We start from the raw sequence: 20,804 nt of genomic DNA, 5'->3' as shown, positions 1-20,804 counted from the left end.
GTGTTATGCCTTCATTGGCCACGTTTCAATGTAACGCTTAATTATGGTTTAGCAGTATGACAACAGACCTTGTGCTCATCCACCCCCACTTTACTCTCCACCTCCTCTGAAGTGGTGGATGTGAAAGGACTGAAAGCTTTTGCTTCCATTTTTAACTGACCATAGCTTAGTGTCATCTCCGAATCTGGACAAACTGTGGTTAATCTTAACTATGGTTTACTGAAACAAACCAACTTCAAACAAAAAGACCAGTTTCAATAAACAATAGTTAAAATTAAACACAGATTGGGGTTTGGATTAAACTGCAGTTAACTGAAAATGGAAGTGGAAGCTTTTCATCTCCTTATGCTGGAGGACAGAAGATGGGGGGAATACACAAGCCCAAGACTTGATCACTTAAGTCTAGTATTACATTCAACTTTGGAAAAAGAATATTAATTCATAACAATTTAGACTGAAAAAATATGCACAATTAATTGCTATGAATTGCAATTTTTAAAAAAAGGAAGTGCTACAGAAACAACAGTTTAGGTTATGAATCACAGGCAAAAAATGTTGGAGAACAAGACTCATTTCAAATATCGCTTTTACAGTCCATCCCTGATAGGCCATAGAAAAATCAGTAACTAAGTCAGCTATCTGTCCAACAATGTATGGGTATCCCCATGGAGATACCCATACATTATAAATGAGTTCATAGGACCCACATACTGGTGCTGAATAACAAAAATATCTTAAGATGAATACACGAATAAAATGGAAGCCCTCAAGGTGTCAGCAACTACTAAACTAGAAAAGATCTCAGCCTTTTCACCAAGATCACTGAAAATACCTGTGATGGGTCTTAGCCTCCTTAGGACAGAAGATGGCCTTCTCATATCCGCAAGAAACTTGTACAAGTCTTCATCACTCAGACGATCACCTTCCTGTTGTTAATTAAAAATATTTATTTATTTATTTATTTATTTATTACATTTCTATACCGCCCAATAGCCGGAGCTCTCTGGGCGGTTCATAAAGGCAAGGAATAATTTTCAGCTATGTCCTTATTGCCCTTGTTTATATTCCAAGTTTTTAAAGAACTGCCTTTATAATAAAATAACTATTGAAGTGTTATATTTGTGATATACTCTCTCTTTTCAGTGATGATATGTTTATAACAAGATGGCATCTGTCAGGGATGCTGTTAGTTGCACCCTGAAATGCAAAGACTGCATTGAGCAGGGAGATGGACTAGATGATCTCTGAGGTCCCTTCCCAACTACACAACCTCAGGGGCAAGGGACAGGGCTGTGCAGACCTTTTTTAAACACGTAATGCCCATTTGGGCATCTGATACATGTTGAGAAGGCCAATGCAAAATAATAAAATGCAAAATAATAAAAGATCAATGTTTCTAGGAAGTCAGGCAGAGTTATCTGATTGTGTCACACTACTTGAGCCACTGCAGTTTTTATACTAGTCAAACGGCTAATTTATTAGTTATTTTCCAGTAATAGAAAAATTGTTCACAGTGTTCTTGTGCCATCTAGACACTACACGTTATTAAATTAGATTTTCAATATAATGCACTATTTAAGCATATTGGGAATTAGAATGTAGAATTCTAGGTCAAATGTAGCTACTTCAGCAGCGAAGAGTGAAAGTTAAGAAAAGAATTAAGGATAATAATCTTGATAGGCTTATACATTATTTAACCATTGCCAAAATAACCTTGTTTTTAAAATAGTCTACCAATTCGTATCCTCAGGTTCACTGCTAATACAGCAATGGTTTTGAAAACTCTTGAAATTCAACTGAAAAACACGTATAGTCCAATCTTTTGCTGAAAGTAGGCATGTCTAAATCCTTCCATGCTGCTTATTTTTTAAAAAAAACCTCTCGATCTGCCTCCTTGCAAAAAACTAAGGTGAAGTGAACTGTTAATCCAGGCTTTTCAGGTTAGTAGGCCAAGATATCCACCACCTTGCTGATATTACTGTGGGGACACGAAGAAACATAAATCTTGCCTAATCTCTGCAAAGCTTACTTCCACTATCATCCCTGAATGACCCGATAGATCGGATAGTATTTAATGCTGTCTTGAATTTCTATATAGGTAGGTAGCATATTTTCCTCCAGATATTCTTATATTGTGCTCCTAATATGGCCTTTGGATTTGCCTGCATCCTTGAGCCCTGTTCACTTGTTTTGCCTCACGCCATTGAGTGGTGACAGAGAGAGTGAGACTGCGCTTCATAGTGATGGGCCCACCATCACATCCCCTTGACACAGTAGTCACCTTCCATCTGTTGTGGGGAAAGGTCTGAGGCGGGAAGCCTACTCTACTCAACTAGGCTTTCTATGCAATTTAGAAGCCTGAGCGATCCCATGCAAGCCTACTTACACCAAGCAGGCTCTCAGTTCAGAGTTCCTCCCACCCCGCCCAATATGTGCATGATGATGGGATCTCAAGTTTCCCAGTCCCTCAGGCAATCACACATTCTGACAAACTGTGTGATTGCCTGAAGTTGCCGGGAAACCTGACATGGGGCCAGGCAACTAGGACATGACAGGGGTGGAGCAGCAAGTGTGGTCCTGCTCTTTCCCTCATACAAATTCCCGCGAGAGGATGAGCTAAGTCTCCCTGACTGAGAAAAACTGAATTCTGGGATCTACACAAATTCTGCAAATTAAGCACAGTTGCATTTGTTTTTCTTATTTGGCATAATACATTCTAATTTGTTGTGATGCTAATCATGAAGCTGAATATTCAATCCCATACCACATTCATGTAATACCTGTTTAAAGAAGTTTGTCACCGTGAGGGTAGCTGGTCTAAAGTTAGTCAGGTTGCAGGCCTCATCTCCACTAGTGGTCCTTTCCAAGGAACGCCTGCCAACGATGCTAGAATTCCTTCTCTCTGACCAAGATCCTTTGCGTTCTTAAAAAAAGAAAACAGGGAAAATTGAAATAAAAGGCAAATAAACTCCATTTATTTTAAGAAGACTAGTCTGAAATTCTGGGGAAGGCAAGGCAGAATAGGTGGCTAAGCTAAGGTAATCATACTCCTGAGGCATTAGGAAACTATGAAGCACGGCCAAATTTCTCTGCTCCTCTCCCAGCAACCGCACCCCAGTGCCTTGAGCCTATTATAAAAGTCTTTATCATGTGGAGATTTATGCTTTTCTCCTGCCACAAAAAATGATGAAGTTGGCAGTTTTGGAGGGGTGGGGGGGAGTTGCTGAACAGTGGTTTCAGATGAGCTGTGCAGTCCACAATGATTAATCCACTCCTTTGGAAAATGCTCATCAGCCTGAAACTCTCTCACATACTTAGCGGCCTGGTTTTGGAAAGCATAACAGATGGTTTACGAGTAAAATCCTTGAAAGATAAACCTATTTGCTATTACAGGCTTGTCCTTTTCGTTTCACCCCATATTACAAGGGCTTGGCGAAGGAAAAAATAGATGAAGCAAGCTGAGAAATACATATTGTGCATCAGGCCTAATCCAAACCCTGTGGCAATCAAAAGAACGCAATAACAACTGTATAGGATCAAAGTGGTGATCCATCTAAACTTAGTGGGGGGAGGTTTAGATGGTACAGAAGGAAATAGAAAGTTGGCTTGAGGGATAAAGCACAGACATGCCTTAATCAGCAGTAGGAAATCTGTACATTTCAAAAAGGCACACAATTGACGCATAGATCTGGGGAAAGGCATATGCACAAATATTAAAGGGAAAATGAAGGGGGAACTTTGCAATCTGATACAGACATGAGTTAGAACAATCTTCAGAGAACGTCGATGTGCTTCAGTTTTCTGGATTTGCGCATCCCTAGACTGTACCACCCCGTGAACATGGGAGGCGAGGAGGAGGGTGGTTGTTTGAAAGTGCCCTACACATGGAAAGCTAACATACTGGGCAGCCCCCAAAAGCTTTCTATGTTCAGGCAGATTCTCTTGAAGGGACACAATATAGTACCATGGTCTCCCATATGCCTCTTACTCCACAATCCTTAGCAGTCTAAGAGCTAAATTGCAAGTGTGGTATTCATGCTTTCACAAGAGCATGCTTGAACTTAACTTAAATGTTATCATACATAGTTTGGCCCCAAGATTAAAATTCACTTTGGAACTACCTATTGTATTTGGATACCTACCTCCTGTGGCAATTTCCACTTCTGTAGAGTCTCTTTCCAAACTTCCAGCGCTGCTGACTATATTCATCAAATGAATGGCTGTCCAGGCAAAAGGCATACGATATCTGCCGAGTCTTTGGCAAAATTGTTCTGATTGGCTTTTCAGTTTTTCTAGCTTCTCCTTGTTCTGTAAAAGCAAAAACTTCAAACTCGCAAAATCCAAACCATTCAGAAATGTAAATACTGCCTTCTGCTAATGACAACATTTCAAGTGTGGTTTTCCATAGAACAAAGTACTGTTCAGTTATGCATAAAAAAATATAAGAAACGTACAAGTGTTTTAAAGGCATTCAACAGCAGAAACTTTCCAGTAATAAAGATTATCATCATCCCTGGTAGAGAGCTGGGGGGCGGGCGGGGGGGTGGGGGGCAGAATCCAGACACAATTTGCTGAAGTGTTGATCGCAGTCACAAGAGATCTGTTCTTACCCTAATTAAAGACCTTTTCTACTATTCTGCTGAGTAATGTAATAAACCCTTAAAACCTGCCTTTAAAGTGGCTTAAATATGCATGCTAGTATGAAGGGACTTGCCTGTGGGTGAAAGTGACAATCACAGAATCTGCAATTGAGGTGGTAATAGAACTCAAGGGAATACCTAAACTATCTCTCTAAATGATTACAAGCTACATTATAGCTACAGGGGAAATAATCTGCTGCCAAACAAATGGAGGCTGCTGCAGGATAAAAAGCAAAGAAGCCTCAGATATTATTATTACTTATTTAGCATCCTTTCCAGACTTGTGCCAAGAGTTCAGAAAAGTTAACTACCCTATTTTTTCAATTCTAAGACACACTCCCCCCCCCATATAAACATCTCTAAAAATGGGGTGCGTCTTAGAATTGCGGGTGCAATTCTTCTTCTTCTTAGAATCAAAGCTTTTTTTCTGTTGGTGGTACTGAAATTAGTGTGCGTCTTACAATCGATGGCATCTTACAATCGAAGAAATACGGTACATATCTAATTTTATCCTCATGGTAACAGTGGACCATTAAAAATAACCCATGGTTTCTTCAACCAAGAATGAGTGTTGTACCGATATACTTTCTCCTCCTTTCTCTTGGGTGCCAGTCTTGAAAACAGGGGTTTGTTAAACAACAGTGATGTTATATTCAAACCTCAAAAATAGGGTTTAATCTCTGTCTAAAAACCAGGATATGAAACCAATGTGGATGTAATAGGTAACACTAGTTTAACAAACTCTACATTTTTCAATTACAGTGCAGTGGGCAGTCATAATAGTTATTCTTGGCCTAATAAACCATGGTTTATTAGATCGAGATCGTTACATTTCAACTAGCTCAATATCTCAGTTCACATGTGATGTAATGTCAAACCATAGCTTGATACTACATGAGCAAGCCACGGGCTCATGAACTTACCCTTGCACACTCTAATTCATTCCTTTTTACAGCAAACCATAGTTTATCGTTACACCTGAAATAGCAAACTACTGCACTTGCCCTGTATAGCAGTAGTTCAAACTTTAGCTTGATCATGATGTTCAATTCTGGCTTGGTAGGCAGTCACACACCATAGCCTGCCAGTTCAAATATAACGACAAACCATAGTTTGCCACGAAAAAGGAAGCACAGGAGGGTATTTTTGTAGCATTTATATGCTGCCTTTTTCCTTCCAAGGAACCCAAGGCGGCATACATAATCTTCCTCCTCTCCATGTTATCCTCACAACAACAACCCTGTGAGGTGGGTTGGGCTGAGAGTCTGTGACTGGCCCAAAGTCACCCAATAGGTTTCCATGGCCGAGCGGGGACTAGAACCCGGATCTCCCGACTCCCAGTTCAACACTTTAGCCACTACATCACACCGGCAAAGAGGCAGTGAGAGGAGCGAGCATACAAGCCAAAGGCTTGATCACACAGCACCAAACATGGCTTGACATCATGTTTTGTGAAACGCCCAGAGAGCTTCGACTATTGGGCAGTACAGAAATGCAATAAATAAATAAATAATAACTCATGTCCAATGACTTGCCCAAGACAAACAGCAAGTTGCACAGATGGGATTTTATGCAATCCAATAGTGGTCACTCTGCTGGTAGAAAAGGTGTATGCCAGCAGAATGACAAGACAATTTCCTGAGATTTCCTTTCTCCCATTGCAGCCCCCGTAACTCCACACATCTGCTCTGGAAGGTTGGGGGACCATCTGGAGTACATTGCAGGGACTGCAGAGAGAAGGAGGAGGAGGAATTGCTAGGAATGGCCTTACTGCCAATTCCGCTTGTGGACGCCTTCTATCAGTAGAATGACCACCATTGGATGCAAGCCATGAACTGGTGCTCAGGCCAAACGCAACACTGTTCACTGCACCAAACTGGCTAATGAACACAACTATCTACAAAGGATGTTTTGCATTTAAGGGGAAAAAACCCACTGAAAAACCACTTACCTTAGCAGCGTCTGCTTCTTTTAAAATCATATATGGCTCTGCGCACTCCCCGATATCTCCTTGCTGTAATACCTTTTCCAGCTATGGAGATGGGATAGAAACAAAGAAGCAAGCATGATGCTGGAGGCACAAACAACATACAGACAATTCAACTAATTCACTGCCAAATGTAATTTAAACTCCCCACCACCCACCGTCAGGACAGCTAGTTTTCCTCTTGCGCACAGCAATATAAACTGGAGATATAAAAGGTGAAAAGAAGTTTCAGCCAGGTATGCCTGAGGTGTGGAGAAGGTTCATAATACAAGAACCTGGGGTCATCCCATGAAGTTGAATGGTAGGACAGATGAAAGGAAATGCTTCTTCACACAGTGCATAGGTAAACTATGGAATTCACTACCACAAGGTGGAGTGATGGACCCCAACTTAAATTACTTTAAAAGGGGATTAGACAAATTCATGTAGGATATATAGTCAATGGCTACTAGTCATGATGGCTATATATTGCCAGTATTGGAGACTGGCAATATATGCCTCTGTATACCAGCGGCTGAGGAACTGAATGGGAGGGTGCTACTGCACTCATGTCCTACCTGCAGGCTTTCCACAGGCAGCTGGTAGGCCACTTTGTGAACAGAATGCTGGACTAGATAGGGCTTTGGTCTGATTCAGCCGTTGTTATGAAGACTATCCAGATTTCTATCTCAATCACACATCCAAGACCTCTGCTATGGTCAATGCTTCAAGTTTTGCCTTTTTTAGTTTTGCTTGATGAGGACCCAGGGCTTTTCACTGATTGACTCAGTTCATAGAACAGAAGAGACCATCGTAGGTTTTTTAACCCCTGATGAATCATGGTATGTGCCGGCCACCATTTGGAATATGCACCCCAATAGGGGAGTTGTCATGTCATCCAAACCCGGCCATCAGGGGTTATGCACAGCTTGTTCCACATATGGGATTATATCCAATCCAATAGTGGTCAATCTGCTGGTGACCACTATTGGGGTTAAATTTTGGCTTCTCTCCTCCGAAAGTTTTTTTGTACTTCTGAAAACCTTGGGGTTCCCCCAAAGCTGTGGATATTTCTCTCTTGTGTGTGGACGGTGCTGTTTTGGCTACATGAGAATCTGCACTCAGAAAACGAGTTCACTATTAGTACCCAGTGGAGGCTAGTGGCTCCAATGTCAGTGGAGCAATGAATCCACTCCGGGTTTCACCTTGGATAGCTCCTTTAGAGTTCTGACTGGAACCCAGAGTGGATTTACTGCCCCACTGACACTGGAGCCACCAGCCTCCACTCTTAGTACCTATGGTTTTAAAAAGTAAGACAGCAAATCAATCTTTTTCTGGAAATATTATTTTATCGTTATTTATTTTAAATATTTCTTGGATGCCTTTTAGGGCAGGAGCCCTACCAAGGCAGACTACAGCAGTAAAACCCACATAATAAAAAACAATATGGTAGTAAAAACTATAAAAACAACAACCATTCTAAAAAAAACAACCAACACCAGCATAAATCAAAACCTAAAACATACAATTGCAGCTACAACCCAGACCAATAACAAATAACTATGGGAAGGCCAGAATGAATTAGTAAATCTTCAGGGGTAGAAGCCTTCGATGATGGGGCCTGGTGGACTCCCGATGGCAACTTATTCCAGAAGTGTGGGGCTACTGCAGAAAAGGCCCTCTCTCATGTACTGACCCACCTAACTGCCCCCTCCCAGATGGGCAAATGAGAAGGACCTCTTTTGCTGATCTTAAAGTGCGGGTATGCAGAAGGCATGCTAGGTCCTTCTAATAATTTGGTCTCAAACCGCTGAAGGAGAATTTGGGGTAGGATGAATGAAAAAAAAGTCTCACAAAGCGTTTTCTTGAGTTGTTTTTCTTTAAGAGGAAGAATTTAAACCGTGAAGAGAGACAGAGGCTTTGAGATGATGAGCACTCTTATCCCATTTGTTTCTTATCTTTTGGCATTTGTATTTTGTAAGATTCTTCCGCACGATCCACCTCAGCTGCCATTTTATGTCAGCTGACTGTAACGTGACAATCATTGAGAGTGAGGTCACCTATCAACAGACTTAAGTTTACAATGGCTTTCTTACAACACCGGGGGGAGGGGGGACACTGCTGCAAATGGGAGAAGAATAACTCCCATTGCACATCCCAAACATTTAAGAAACATGCTTGTTCCCTGCACTAGTGCATCCAGTTTCCCTAACCCAGCAAGGCGATGTGGCCATGGAAATAAGATCTCACGCCCACCCACCCAGGAGTAAGGGAACGAATTCTGCTCAATCTCTCCCCACCTACTCATATGGATTGTTCCCCACCCTTCAAAAGCACTAAAGGTACTGTCAAAGCCAACTGTTGGGCTTTGACAGAACCATTTGTGTAGCTGCCCAAGCATCTGTTGGGCAGCACTAGATCAGGACTACTATGGTTAGACTCTGGAAGCCAATGTGTTTCTGAAAAACTCTCCTGCTCACGCTACCCAGCGTCTCACTGGGGCCCAGATTATGCGGCAAACAGGCTTAGGGCTAACCAACTAGGGAGGGGGGTGGAAAGATTGCAAGGGCAGCATGATGGGCGAAATGTTCGTTGCAACCCCCATTTGTGACATAACACAAGCTATTTTTTTCTGGCTATTTACCTCGCTCATGTCCTTTTCCTTCTCACGGAGCAAAATCTGAGTGCCATTTTCAACAAATGACTGCTAGCTAGGCTCATCTCATTGGGTTTACAAGCATTAATGTGCAAGCACAAGCTCTTTTAGTTAAGAGGCTGGTCTCAGCTGCATGGTGTTAATCTTTTTCTCTCTCATCTTGTAAAAACCAACTACTGTGAATATATGCAGATTCTGGCTTCAGGAACTATGCAATGAGACGTGTGCAAAATTTGAGAACAGAATCTCCTCTTAACGCCATTGCCAATGAGCCTTCCCTTTTGCTTGGGCAATTCGGGACAACGTAATGTGAATCTCAATCTTAACAGATTTCCCAGGGCATCAAAAAACTCTTGTGCGAGAACTCAATTGCATTGTGACTGTTCTGAGTGACTGTGCCAGGCTAAGGAACTGCTCTGTAGCCCCAGCTGCCTTCACAGTACTAAGGCAAAGAAGCAGGAAAGGAAACACTGACAGTTGAACAATATGTTTTTGGACAGAGACAGAGAGACTGGGGCATGTCTACACCAGCCATTTATCCTGGGATCGCCCCGGGATCATCCCTGTGCATCCAAATGACACACAGGGGATCCTGGGAGCAGGCAGGGACGATCCCTCCATCTTCCTGGGATAATCCTTAGGTGTAGAAAGGGCCTAGGAGGCCTAAGTACTGAAAAGTCAATACCAACTGTCTCGCTATGAAGGTGGCTGGGTCTTAAGATCTTCAGAAGAGACCTTTCTGAGGGCTCCATTATGTACAGATGCCCATTTGTCAGGCATGTGTGAAAGGGCTTTCTCCTGTGTGGCCCCCAAACAATGGAATGTGCTCCCTCAAGAACTACGATTGGCCCTCACTCTCTTGGCCTTTCGAAAGGGTGTGAAGATGCATCTTTCCAAGTTCACCTTTTAAAATGTGTAGTTGTAATGTTTAATGTTCTTGTTTTTATTGTTTTACAGTTTTATTGTTTTAAATCGTTGTAGCAGACAAGGTGGCATAAATGAACTTCTTGAGATGGAAATCAGCTGAAGCCAGTTAGCCAAGGGAAGCTGCAAAAGGTATGTTAGAGGCCAGAGGAGCCAAGCTGGAATCTGATTTTATAAATATTTGTTGTTTCCCGTTTAGATTTGTCTACCAAGGAAGGCTAAAATTAACAAAAACAACACCAACTGCATGCATGCGACTGGATGAACCAATTTATTCTTACGTTTCTATATGAACAGACACTGTCATTAGAGGCATGTAGTCTCAGGAAATAATAAAAGTGTTCACAGTTTTAAGATTTATGGCCTTTTAAACATGTCTAACATTTGCCTGCCTCACTGGTGCACAACAATAGGAACATATTATTTGTGTTCTTCAGTTTTAATTACTCATAAAATATTTTGTTGCTTTTATTTGGATCCATTTATATATTTCGCTTATGGTCCACCCTCGCAGAAGGGGAATTAAAGCTTGAACATGCTCATTTCCTTGGGTAATCTCAACTATTGAAGAGGGGGGGATGACCTGAAATCTCAAAAATTATTGACAGGCTAATCACGTATTCCAGTGGACTTTTAAAGTACACTACCAAAATTTCGTATCACATGATTAAAATGTTCTGTGTGATGGTGCCCAAATGGTTTACCCAACATGGTCCACCAATTTTCAAGACTGCTTAACTACTGTGCTGACTTTCTATAAAGTTTCTGGACAATCCAGAATACTGATTTTGATCTATAAAGCCAAAGCTACAAAATGAACTCCTCTTTCATTACAAGCTATGAGTTATATATTGATTCTGTTTAGAAGAGAGGCTAGTACTAGGGTGACCATATGAAAAGGAGGACAGGGCTCCTGTATCTTTAACAGCTGTATTGAAAAGGAAATTTCAGCAGGTGTCATTTGTATATATGGGGAACCTGGTTAAATTCCCTCTTCATCACAACAGTTAAAGCTGCAGGTGCCCTGCCTTCTTTTAAATCTGGTCACCTCGTATAGCTCCTGCACCTTTAACTGTTGTGTTGAAGAGGGAATTTCACCAGGTTCCCCATATATACAAATGACACCTGCTGAAATTCCCTTTTCTATGCAACTGTTAAAGATGCAGGAGCCCTGTCCTCCTTTTCATATGGTCACCCTAGCTAGTACACCACGGTGGTTAAGCATATTGCGCTAAACATTATGGCTTAGCATATCATGTGATCAATGACTTAGCATGTCATGTGAACCATTCCTAACCAGTGGCTTCATAACCACGGTTTAAACATGGCTCACTAACCATTTGCTGCAAAAGGGTTAGCAGCCTAACCGTGATTTAGTGTGTAGTCTGAATATGCCCATTTTAAGTACATCATATATTGAGCTTTCTTTAATTTTTTGTTAATCATTATTTCTATTTGTACAATATTTGCTTTTTAAATGCTCGCAGTCCCATGGGTTGGATCCAGTAAAGTAAGTCTCATTGATTTCAATGTGTCTACCCTAGTACAACTAAATCTGGATCCATCTCCATGTATTTAAAAACTAGTCATCATAACATCCTGTAGAAATGAATCAGTTCAGTTAATAACGTACTGTGGTATCATATTGGGCTTTGGTGTACAAGCCTTAAGGCTAACTATTTATTATGCTGAACACTTAGGCTGTTGCTAGACGAGGGTTTAGCCCAGGCTGATACCCGGGCTCACCCCTGTGCGTCCAGATGATGCACAGGTGATCCAGGGGTCAGCCCGGGCTAAACCCTCCCTTGGCCCGGGATAACCGGCACCGGTTGTGGCCCAGTATTTCCGCAGCCCCAGGCTCAGCCCAGGGCTGCAGAAGGTCTAGCCAGTTCCGCAGCTTTTCCCAGCTACGCAGCTTACTCACGAGTAGCCAGGAGAAGCCGACTGCTGTGCCAATCGGGGCGGGGGGGAGCGGACCTGGCGGGGGAGATGGGGGGGAAGAGTGGAGCCAGGGTGGGGAGATTGCAGCCGAGGGGGGCGGAGGGGGCATTGGACATGGCGGGCGGGCGATCGGGCAGGTGGGCGATTGGGCGGACATGGCGCGTGGGCGATCAGGAGGCGAGCGATCGGGCGGGCGATCGGACATGGCGGGCACGTGATTGAGCGGGTGATTGGGCGGGCATGGCGGGTGGAGGGTGATCGCGCGGGGGGCATCAGACATGGCAGACGGGGGGGGAAGAGAACAGGGCCAGGGCGGGAAGATCGCGGACGGGGGGGAAGGAGAACGGGACCAGGTGGGGAGATCGCGGATGGGAGGAAGGAGAACGGGGCCGGGAGTGGGGAGATTGAGGATGTGGGGGAAGGAGAATTTAAAAAAAAAAAAACACTTACCTTTCCTGGCTCCTGCACTGCTGCTGCCACTTTAAAAGTAAAGAAAAATGGCGGCCGCAATAACTCTCCTCCGGAGCTCGTCGCAGCTTGCGTGTGAATAAGGGCGAGATCTCCCATTATTCATAACGTGAGGTCTCCCCTCCTCTCCCCCGGATTTTCCACCAGGTCTAGCAAAGGCCTTAGTGTATAACTGAGCTTGATAGTTTTATTCACTCTAGTGTAACTACATGCAGTCCCAATTTGGATCAGGAGTACACACTCTAGGAGGGGAGGATTAAACTTAACATGTTTTCCTGACCCTCTGACCCTTTCAAGAAGGGTTTAAAAAAATTTAAAACATCTCCACTGGAGTCAATGGAGGACTGCACACAGTTACACTGGAGTAAATAAATAAAACTATAGGGCTCAGTTACATCCTACATGATTAGCACAACATGGAGTTTGATATTTATATTTTACCAACGTTTTCTTCCTCCATAATATCCCCTTTTTTGAAAAAAAGAAAGAAAAGAAATCTCTTACCTTTATTACCAGGAAGACATCTTGAGAGGGGTATGTAATTGAAAAGATGGCTGACCGGGCGAGTGTAGTTATGGCAGCGGGTGGGACATGAGGGCGTAACATGCCTTTCATTTGTTCGGAGTTTAAATCAAAATAGAAGTTCTCTGAAATCTAAAAGAAAGTGCCAGCTAGTTGCAGATTGCTATATATACGGTCTAAGATCTTCACTACATACAATTTTTTTAAAAAATGTTACAGCAGTTCATGATACATATCAGCTATGGATAGCTGTTTATAGCAGACAAAAACTGGAAAAAGTGCAGAGATGGCAGGAAACAGAGATACTTTTTATATTGTCCATTTCATATCAGGCCATTATTTACACATATACTTGTACCAATATGTCTTGAACCTATTTAAAAACAAACCACAAAAAATAAAAGCAAGCACTCATGATGCCATATTGAAATATAATTTTACAAATAAGCCATATTAGACCAAACACTATAACTACTAGATAATTAAAATCCAAAAGAATAACCCACGAAGGTTCAAAATTGGTCAGCACAGCATCCAATTGTTTTTGGTTATAGACTACAGCAGATATTGACCCCAATCCACAAGAGCATTCATATATAGAGGTTCCTTCGTTGCATGTGCAGAAATTGCAGTGAATTGGAAATAGGATCCTCTGGACCAAACTGTCAGCTTGGCAAGTAAAATATTTTGTGGGATGCTAGAATTTCCCCATCTGGTTGCATGGATAGCATTTTTACAGATGGATGGTGACATTGTGCCAAAATCTCATTTGCAAGGCCGCTAGAATACTACAAGTTTTGTGGCGGATTCCCACCATGCGAATGTATATATACATTGCTTGCCTAAATAAAATGTTTCGGGAGTTAAGGGGACGCAGTAACAATGCAGTAACAGTGCAGTCTATTTCAAAACATGGCCTTTTTATTCTGTCACACAAAACTGAGGAACCTGAATAAAGCAACACCAGAAATCAGTTACAAATGTTAAATATTTAGAGTTGGACTAACTTTTTTTTTTTTTTTTAAGAAAAAGAAAAAAGAGCTTGCAATCCTGAGACCTGTACAATTCATTCTTGCCCTGTATTTTTTATAACATCCGTTTGCTGGCAGCCCAGTAAACCACCTTCAAAGTGTTTAAAGTGTTTAAAAATAGTTTACTGGGCGTAAATGCTAGCAGATGGATGTTAACCCATGTCTAATAAGTTCTTAGACACAGGATCAGAAAATGGTTGTAAAACTGAAATATTCTAACATCATGCACAGCCAAGAGGTCTATATTTCCACTCATCACCCTCACTATAATATTATGTAGACCTCTATCAATGGCTAAACAAATTCTTTCTTTCCCCAACCTGTGCACCACGCGTTCTTCAAAGATAACCACTGAGAACAGATGGCTGCTTTTGTCTCCTTTGTTGATAGAACATAATTTCCAATTGATCAAGAGTTGATATTCTAAAATCATACTTTCGAGATTTTGTGTTTCTTTTAAGTCAAGGAAATTCTTTTCTTCGTGTCAAGGCTATGGCTGCATGCACACATGACGCCAAACCATGGTTTAGCATGACATGTATTAACTAGAATGAGCCAAAACTGGAATGAGCTTGCATGCCCTCCCTCTTCTCATCCCACACAACCAGGAGGGAAACTTGAGCATCTATAGCATCCAACAGGGGTGCTAGCCTGGCCTTAAAGCATAGATGTTGAACCACTTTCAGTCCAAGGGAGGGCTGCATTTGTCCCCGAGGCCTCAGGTTCTGCACTCCTGCGCTAAGGAGTATGATTTCATAAGCTTCACCTCAAGGGTCCTTAGTTCACTTGTCAGTAATTAGTAACCCATTAGTGGTAATTACTAGCAATAAGTAATAAAGATTTTAACTGAAGCTCTACCTAAGCAGGATGTTGATATGGAAGAGCCAACTCACTTGAAAGCTGGTGGTCTCTCTCTTTTGGGTGGCCTCCTTCTGATCTGGCATGGAGTTTGGGGGTATTGTTGGATATAGCATTGATGTGGATTCCCTGGGAGCTGCTGTGGCCAAGAATGCCTTTCATCTGCTTTAACTGGTATACCAGCTATGGTTGCTCCTAAATAACATGTGACAGAAGCTGGCGACTTCTGGACAGGGGTGGGGAACCGGTGGCCTTACAGATGTTGCTGGACTCCAACAATCCATCAGCCCCAACCAGCATAGTCAATGGTCAAGACTAATAGGAGTTGGAGTCTAACAACATCTGGAGGGCCACAAGCTCTCTCCACCACTGATCTTGGCTGACTTATTTTATCACTCATCCTACATATTACATTTTGCCATCTAGTCGGCCTTTGTACCACTGTCAAATTGAATTGTGGTGACAAAAACCTAAACACAGTGTGCTAAGAAGAGAGGTGCTATTACTTCCCTATGTCTTACTGCATACAGTTCAACCTCCATGCAAAGGAAGTAAACATCAAGTAAAATAGCTCACCTTTTTCTTTTCTTTGACATCATACAGTGCCAAGCTTGCAAAAATTGGCTCTATTTCAATTTCAAATCTTCAAAGGAAGAGAAAAGATTGATTTTATTTATGTATAAAACTGGAAACATTAACCATAACGAAACAATAACAAGGTAATTTCACTTTGGCATGATCCTACACACTGTGTGAAGAAGAATTACTCTCTGCTGGCTGTAATCACTAGTTAGTTGCTTGATCATTTTCTGCTGGTTTTAAACTAAGTGTTATCGTTACAGCTCATTGTTATATTTTAATATTATCTTATTTATTATTGGCTACTTCAAGAGAAGCAGGATAAAACTCAGAAATGAATAAAATAGTAATAGAATTTGTTTTGAGTATGCATGCTGAAGAGTGCAGCCTTAAGGTCCCTAAAATCACCACAGATGTTTTTAAATTACTGTAGCTTTGTCATTTGTCCATCTAGTCGCCTCACACAATTCTGAGTCCTTCTTAAAACAGCACCACAAGATACACATGAACTCTGTATGTTAAAGGCAAACATCATTTCCTTGGATCTAATATAAAGAGTGTTTTATAAAAGAACAATCTCAATTAACTGCAGCCATTCCTTTCTATACAGCTATTCACTGCAGGCGAGATCTTCTGGTACTGCATCTTGGTATAGGATCTTACAGTACCCTGTAAAAGAAAAGGCCACAGAATCATCGGGATTAGTGTCGGGACGTAAAACGGTTTCCCTCTAGGAGACAAGCCCCACATATATCTCAGTTACGAGAGGCGCTCTAGTCTAACTGAAGCTCCCTAACAAGAAGGGTTGACCTAACTGAGGACACACAAGATGAATACAGCCGTGTGGAAAATCAGTTTTGTGCTTTATTTCTCTAAGGGAATACCAGTAAAATTTTACCTCATGTTATTAGAGAAGAGTTATAGGCAATGAACCAACTGCAGGTAACCCTACATTCAGGAGCTCCACTTCATTAAACTTGTTTAACAGGTTTCTCTGCTCCCCAGTGAAAGCTTTGTTAACTGCCACAAGTCTCAGGTCTTAAAGAGACAGTCCGGCTTTTCAAGCTTCAAGTTTGGCTTGTTAGTTGTCTGGCTGTAAAGCAGTCTTACGCAACCTGGTGCACTTCAGATGTGTTAGACTACAACTCATGGAAGTTGTAGTCCAACACATCTGTAGGACATTATATATAGCCAACATGACTAGAAGCCATTGATAGCCTTATGCTCCATGGGTAGCCATCACAGCTTTATCCTCTTCTAGCGGAAAAGCTGACACTTTGCAGAGAACATGCCTATAGAAAATTAGAATACTCATGTGTATTTCACTAGATCAGCTAGAATTGCTACCTTCGGACCACAAGAAGGTCCAGTAGCTCTATCACTGTTGCAGATGGTCCCAGATGGACAAGCCTACACAGACGATGTCAAGTAGCAATCAAAGGGGAAAGACCAGTGACTTCAGAGAAAAGCTAGTTTGTCTCGTTCAAGCTCTAACTCCACAAAGATCTCTAGACTGTACATGAACAAAAGAAGAGCCCTGCTGGATCAGACTAAAGGCTATCAAGCCCAGCACCCAGTTTCACAAAGCCAATGAAATGTCTCCAGGAAGCCCACATGAGGGCAACAGCCCTCTCATGGTGCTGCTGTTCTCCACCAGATAATATTCAGAAGCAGCTGGAGGTTCCATGTAGTTATCATGAGTAGTAGCCATTGAAAGATTTCTCCTCCTAGTCTACTTTTAAGCCATCCAAGCTAGTGGCCATCACTGCATCCTGTGGCAGCAAATTCCATACATTAACTGCATGTTCGGTGAAGGACTATTTCCTTTTGTCTGCCCTGAATCTCCTGTTAACTAGGTTCTTTGACTGACTCTGAATTCAATTATCATGAGAGAGGGAGAATAACTTTTCTCCACACCATGCATAGTTTTATGAACCTCAATCATGTGTTCCGTTAGTCGCTTCCCCACGCCCCTCTAAACTGAAAAGGCTCCAAATATTCTAGTCTTTCCTCCAGCACCCTAACCATTTTGGTTGCCCTTTTATGCACCAAAGCAATTGGCACTGATGTGCGTATGATTGGTTTGCACCTCTATAGGTTGCTAGAGGCCTCTTAACATACTTACCGTATTTCTTCGATTTTAAGACGCCATTGATTGTAAGATGCACACTAATTTCAGTACCACCAACAGAAAAAAAGCTTTGATTCTAAGAAATAATAAACGCGCCCGCGATTCTAAGACGCATCCCGTTTTTAGAGATGTTTATATGGGGGGGGGGGAGTGCGTCTTAGAATCGAAGAAATACGGTAGGATGAATCAGGCTGTTCATTGGTTGCTCTCAGTTGCTACTCGGTTGCTCTTGGCTGTTTTACCCACTCAGTTACTGATTGGTGGTGGTAGAGAGTGTGATCAAACATGCACTTCACCACAGAAACCCTAAGGCCTGAAGTTGGAGCACCAGATTGCTTTACCTACTGATCTACTGTTGCTTTCAAGCAGTTTTTGTGCAACCCTTTGAAAGAGTAAATGCAGACAAGACCTAAACGGCCCAAAGTGTCCTGCCATTTGATACATACTTTTATCCATGTAAATGTATGTCTTTAGCAGTGCACTTCTCTATGTGTCTACTCAGAAGTAAGTCCTATTGGTTCAATGGGGTTTACTGCCAGATAAGTGGGTATAGGACTGCAGCCTAAGTAACAAGAGGCAGATATATGAATATGTGGACTGGTACAGAAAAGCAGGATCTGGCACTGGGCAAGACTCTCCGATAAATTAATACTCACTTTAAAGACAAACACTTCACCAGTAGCCTCTGGCCAAAATGTTCCTTGGGGATTTCAGGGATGCCAAGCCTTTCAATTGGCTCCTCCTAGAATTGGGCACAAACCCAGTAAGTCAATAAGGCACACACTACTTCCACAAAGCATATTGTTAAATGGCTAAAGAAGGTAAAATAGATCTCGTGCCCCCCACATCTCTTCTAAGACATAAATACACTAATCTTCAAGGTTTAACTGCAGCAGCATTTGCTGCAACTATAAATAACAGTGAAGGGATTTCATTTAAGATAGCTATATAGTAATGGATTGGAGGTCTTTAAAGAAAATGCCTTGGAACACAATGCTCTAAGGACCACATTTGTGCTTTAATCATATGCTATTTCAGGCAACTTTGGCAGTCATCCCGTAAGAAATAAAATAAAGATAATATTGTGCTTTATCCTTTTATAATTTTTTTTTGCTGTCTTTCTTCTACCCCAGGCATCAGCAATTTGTGGCCTTCCAGATGTTTTTGCCTATAACTCCCATCATCTCTCACCACTGGCTATGCAGGCTAGGTGAAAAACATCTGCAGGGCTACAAGTTGTCCATCCCTGCTGGGCATTTTCAATAGGAGCTGGAAAAAACTAATGGCTAGAGCCAAGGTGTCAAAAAACCTGCACTGTGGCAAAGATGCATAACATCAGGGCATGTGGCAAAATCTGATCACTCAATCAGGTAGTTTCAGTTTTCATTTTCAAACAGGTTTCAAGCCTTCATGGCCGTGAAGAGCATGAGAACATGTGGGCAGTTTACAGTACAATCCTATGCATCTCTACTCTAATGTAAGTCCCATTGAACTAAATGGGGCTTACTCCCAGGTAAGGATTGCAGGTCATAGGATTCCAGCCTTAAAGACTCAGCTGCCAAAGAAAGTCGTGGAAGATCTTCATGCTGTCCTTTCCCTTTCCCACTTTTTTATGCTCTCTGAAATTCAAGGCTTTGTGTATTCCCAATATAACAGGCAAATGCCCACTAACTTTACTGAAGTTGCACATCTAAGGAAGACTTGGAACTTGTGTGTTTTTACTCAGAGGCAGGGCTAGTATGAACAAGGCCAGATCTACACCAAGCAGGATATAACACTATGAAAGTGCTTTGAAAACGGTATATGGAATGTGTCCTGGGACCCAACAGTCGTCAGTGCACTTCAATACCATTATGAAGTAGTAGTGTAGATCCTGCCCAAACACCCGGCAGTACCTCATCTGGGGCTGGATGCAATGCAAAAAGCTCTTTGTGTCTGTTGGACTTCCTCTGGTCATCATTTTGATGGTCAATTTCTTCATTTGGGGTCCGATCCAGAAGGTTTGGAAGCAAAGCATCTGGGACGGAGTTTTTCAGGTCAAAGATACTACAAGCCCAGCTGCCCCGCGGCGTATCATCTATTGACATGGAACGCCTTTTAAGATCATCCTGTGGTTGAAGAAATTAAAGGCAGTTTGCAATATGATATAATGAAACGTCTGTGACATACATTTTGGACAAATCAAACATAAGTGGCAAGCTTAATAAGGTACACTACTTGTTCATCCTGGTAACTGTTGCCATCCGGAGCTTCATCGGACTCAAAGATCTGTCTGGGCAGGCCTTTTTGCCGCTCCTTCTGCTTATCTAACGTGTTGGGGTTAAACCCAGTTCCCAGTTTGTGGTACCTGGTCAAAAAGAGAATAGATTAAGTGACGTCCCTGTTCCACAAAGACAAAAGCACAAACGATTAACAGCATCTGAAAACCTAAGGCTTTCACTGGAAATAATTTTCTGTCCTCTGAACATTTTGCTAATGTTCTGCCGTGGTTGGTTTTCTAAGATGCAACTGTATTTTCTATTCTTCAACTGCAATCCTTGCTTTCATTAACTGGAAGTGCATTCAACTGATATCCATGGAGTTTACTTAGGATCACAGCCTTCAAATTCATCTCACACTATCACCTTCCCCTGCTGCAATGAGGAACAAGGGCTGTTAGCCAAATGTCCACATGCCCATAGAATTATACCTGATGTACATGATAATGTAGCTGAATACTTCCGGTTTAATCACAGTTAACTGTGTCCTTCAGATCACTGAACTACTAGAGATTTTTGTCAGAGCAAGCAATCTAACTACTGCTGCCTTCAAGGTCTTCTTGACTGCTAAAAGAACCTGCTGCATCAATTTGATATTTAAACCTTCTTTTGTATTCTGTGGCTGCAATCCAGTAGCTCAAATACAGATGCAGAATTCTACATTCTCTTCTACAAGCAGTTACTGCTTTGCATATGCAAATAGGAAAATCCCATGAGGGTATGTAAATGTAACCCTTCAAATAAAAGAAAATCCTGTCCGTGTGCGTCATGTTCAGTATGTTTGACTAGAACACTACTACAGAATAGCAGTAGCAAGAGTCATTAAATTA

General features: G+C 41.9%; 1 protein-coding gene across 6 annotated transcripts in view; it reads right to left on the bottom strand.

Annotated features, from left to right (window-relative positions):
* DOCK7 (dedicator of cytokinesis 7) overlaps positions 1–20,804 on the bottom strand; it is a 143,232-nt gene that overhangs the window by 86,244 nt on the left and 36,184 nt on the right. For all 6 annotated transcript variants that reach the window (XM_063138024.1, XM_063138033.1, XM_063138049.1 and 3 more), the window contains exons 5-13: positions 19,934–20,063; positions 19,612–19,824; positions 18,373–18,458; positions 15,583–15,649; positions 13,100–13,249; positions 6,592–6,672; positions 4,143–4,308; positions 2,781–2,923; positions 833–926 (exon numbers count right to left, since the gene is read on the bottom strand). In XM_063138024.1, the coding sequence (XP_062994094.1) occupies positions 833–926; positions 2,781–2,923; positions 4,143–4,308; positions 6,592–6,672; positions 13,100–13,249; positions 15,583–15,649; positions 18,373–18,458; positions 19,612–19,824; positions 19,934–20,063 (1,130 nt within the window). The remainder of the gene's footprint in view (positions 1–832; positions 927–2,780; positions 2,924–4,142; positions 4,309–6,591; positions 6,673–13,099; positions 13,250–15,582; positions 15,650–18,372; positions 18,459–19,611; positions 19,825–19,933; positions 20,064–20,804) is intronic.

This window comes from Elgaria multicarinata, chromosome 1 (assembly GCF_023053635.1).
Source record: "Elgaria multicarinata webbii isolate HBS135686 ecotype San Diego chromosome 1, rElgMul1.1.pri, whole genome shotgun sequence".
NCBI lineage: Eukaryota > Metazoa > Chordata > Lepidosauria > Squamata > Anguidae > Elgaria > Elgaria multicarinata.
The sequence above is the reverse complement of the archived record's forward strand: the minus strand, read 5'-3'. Positions and strand labels throughout refer to the sequence as shown.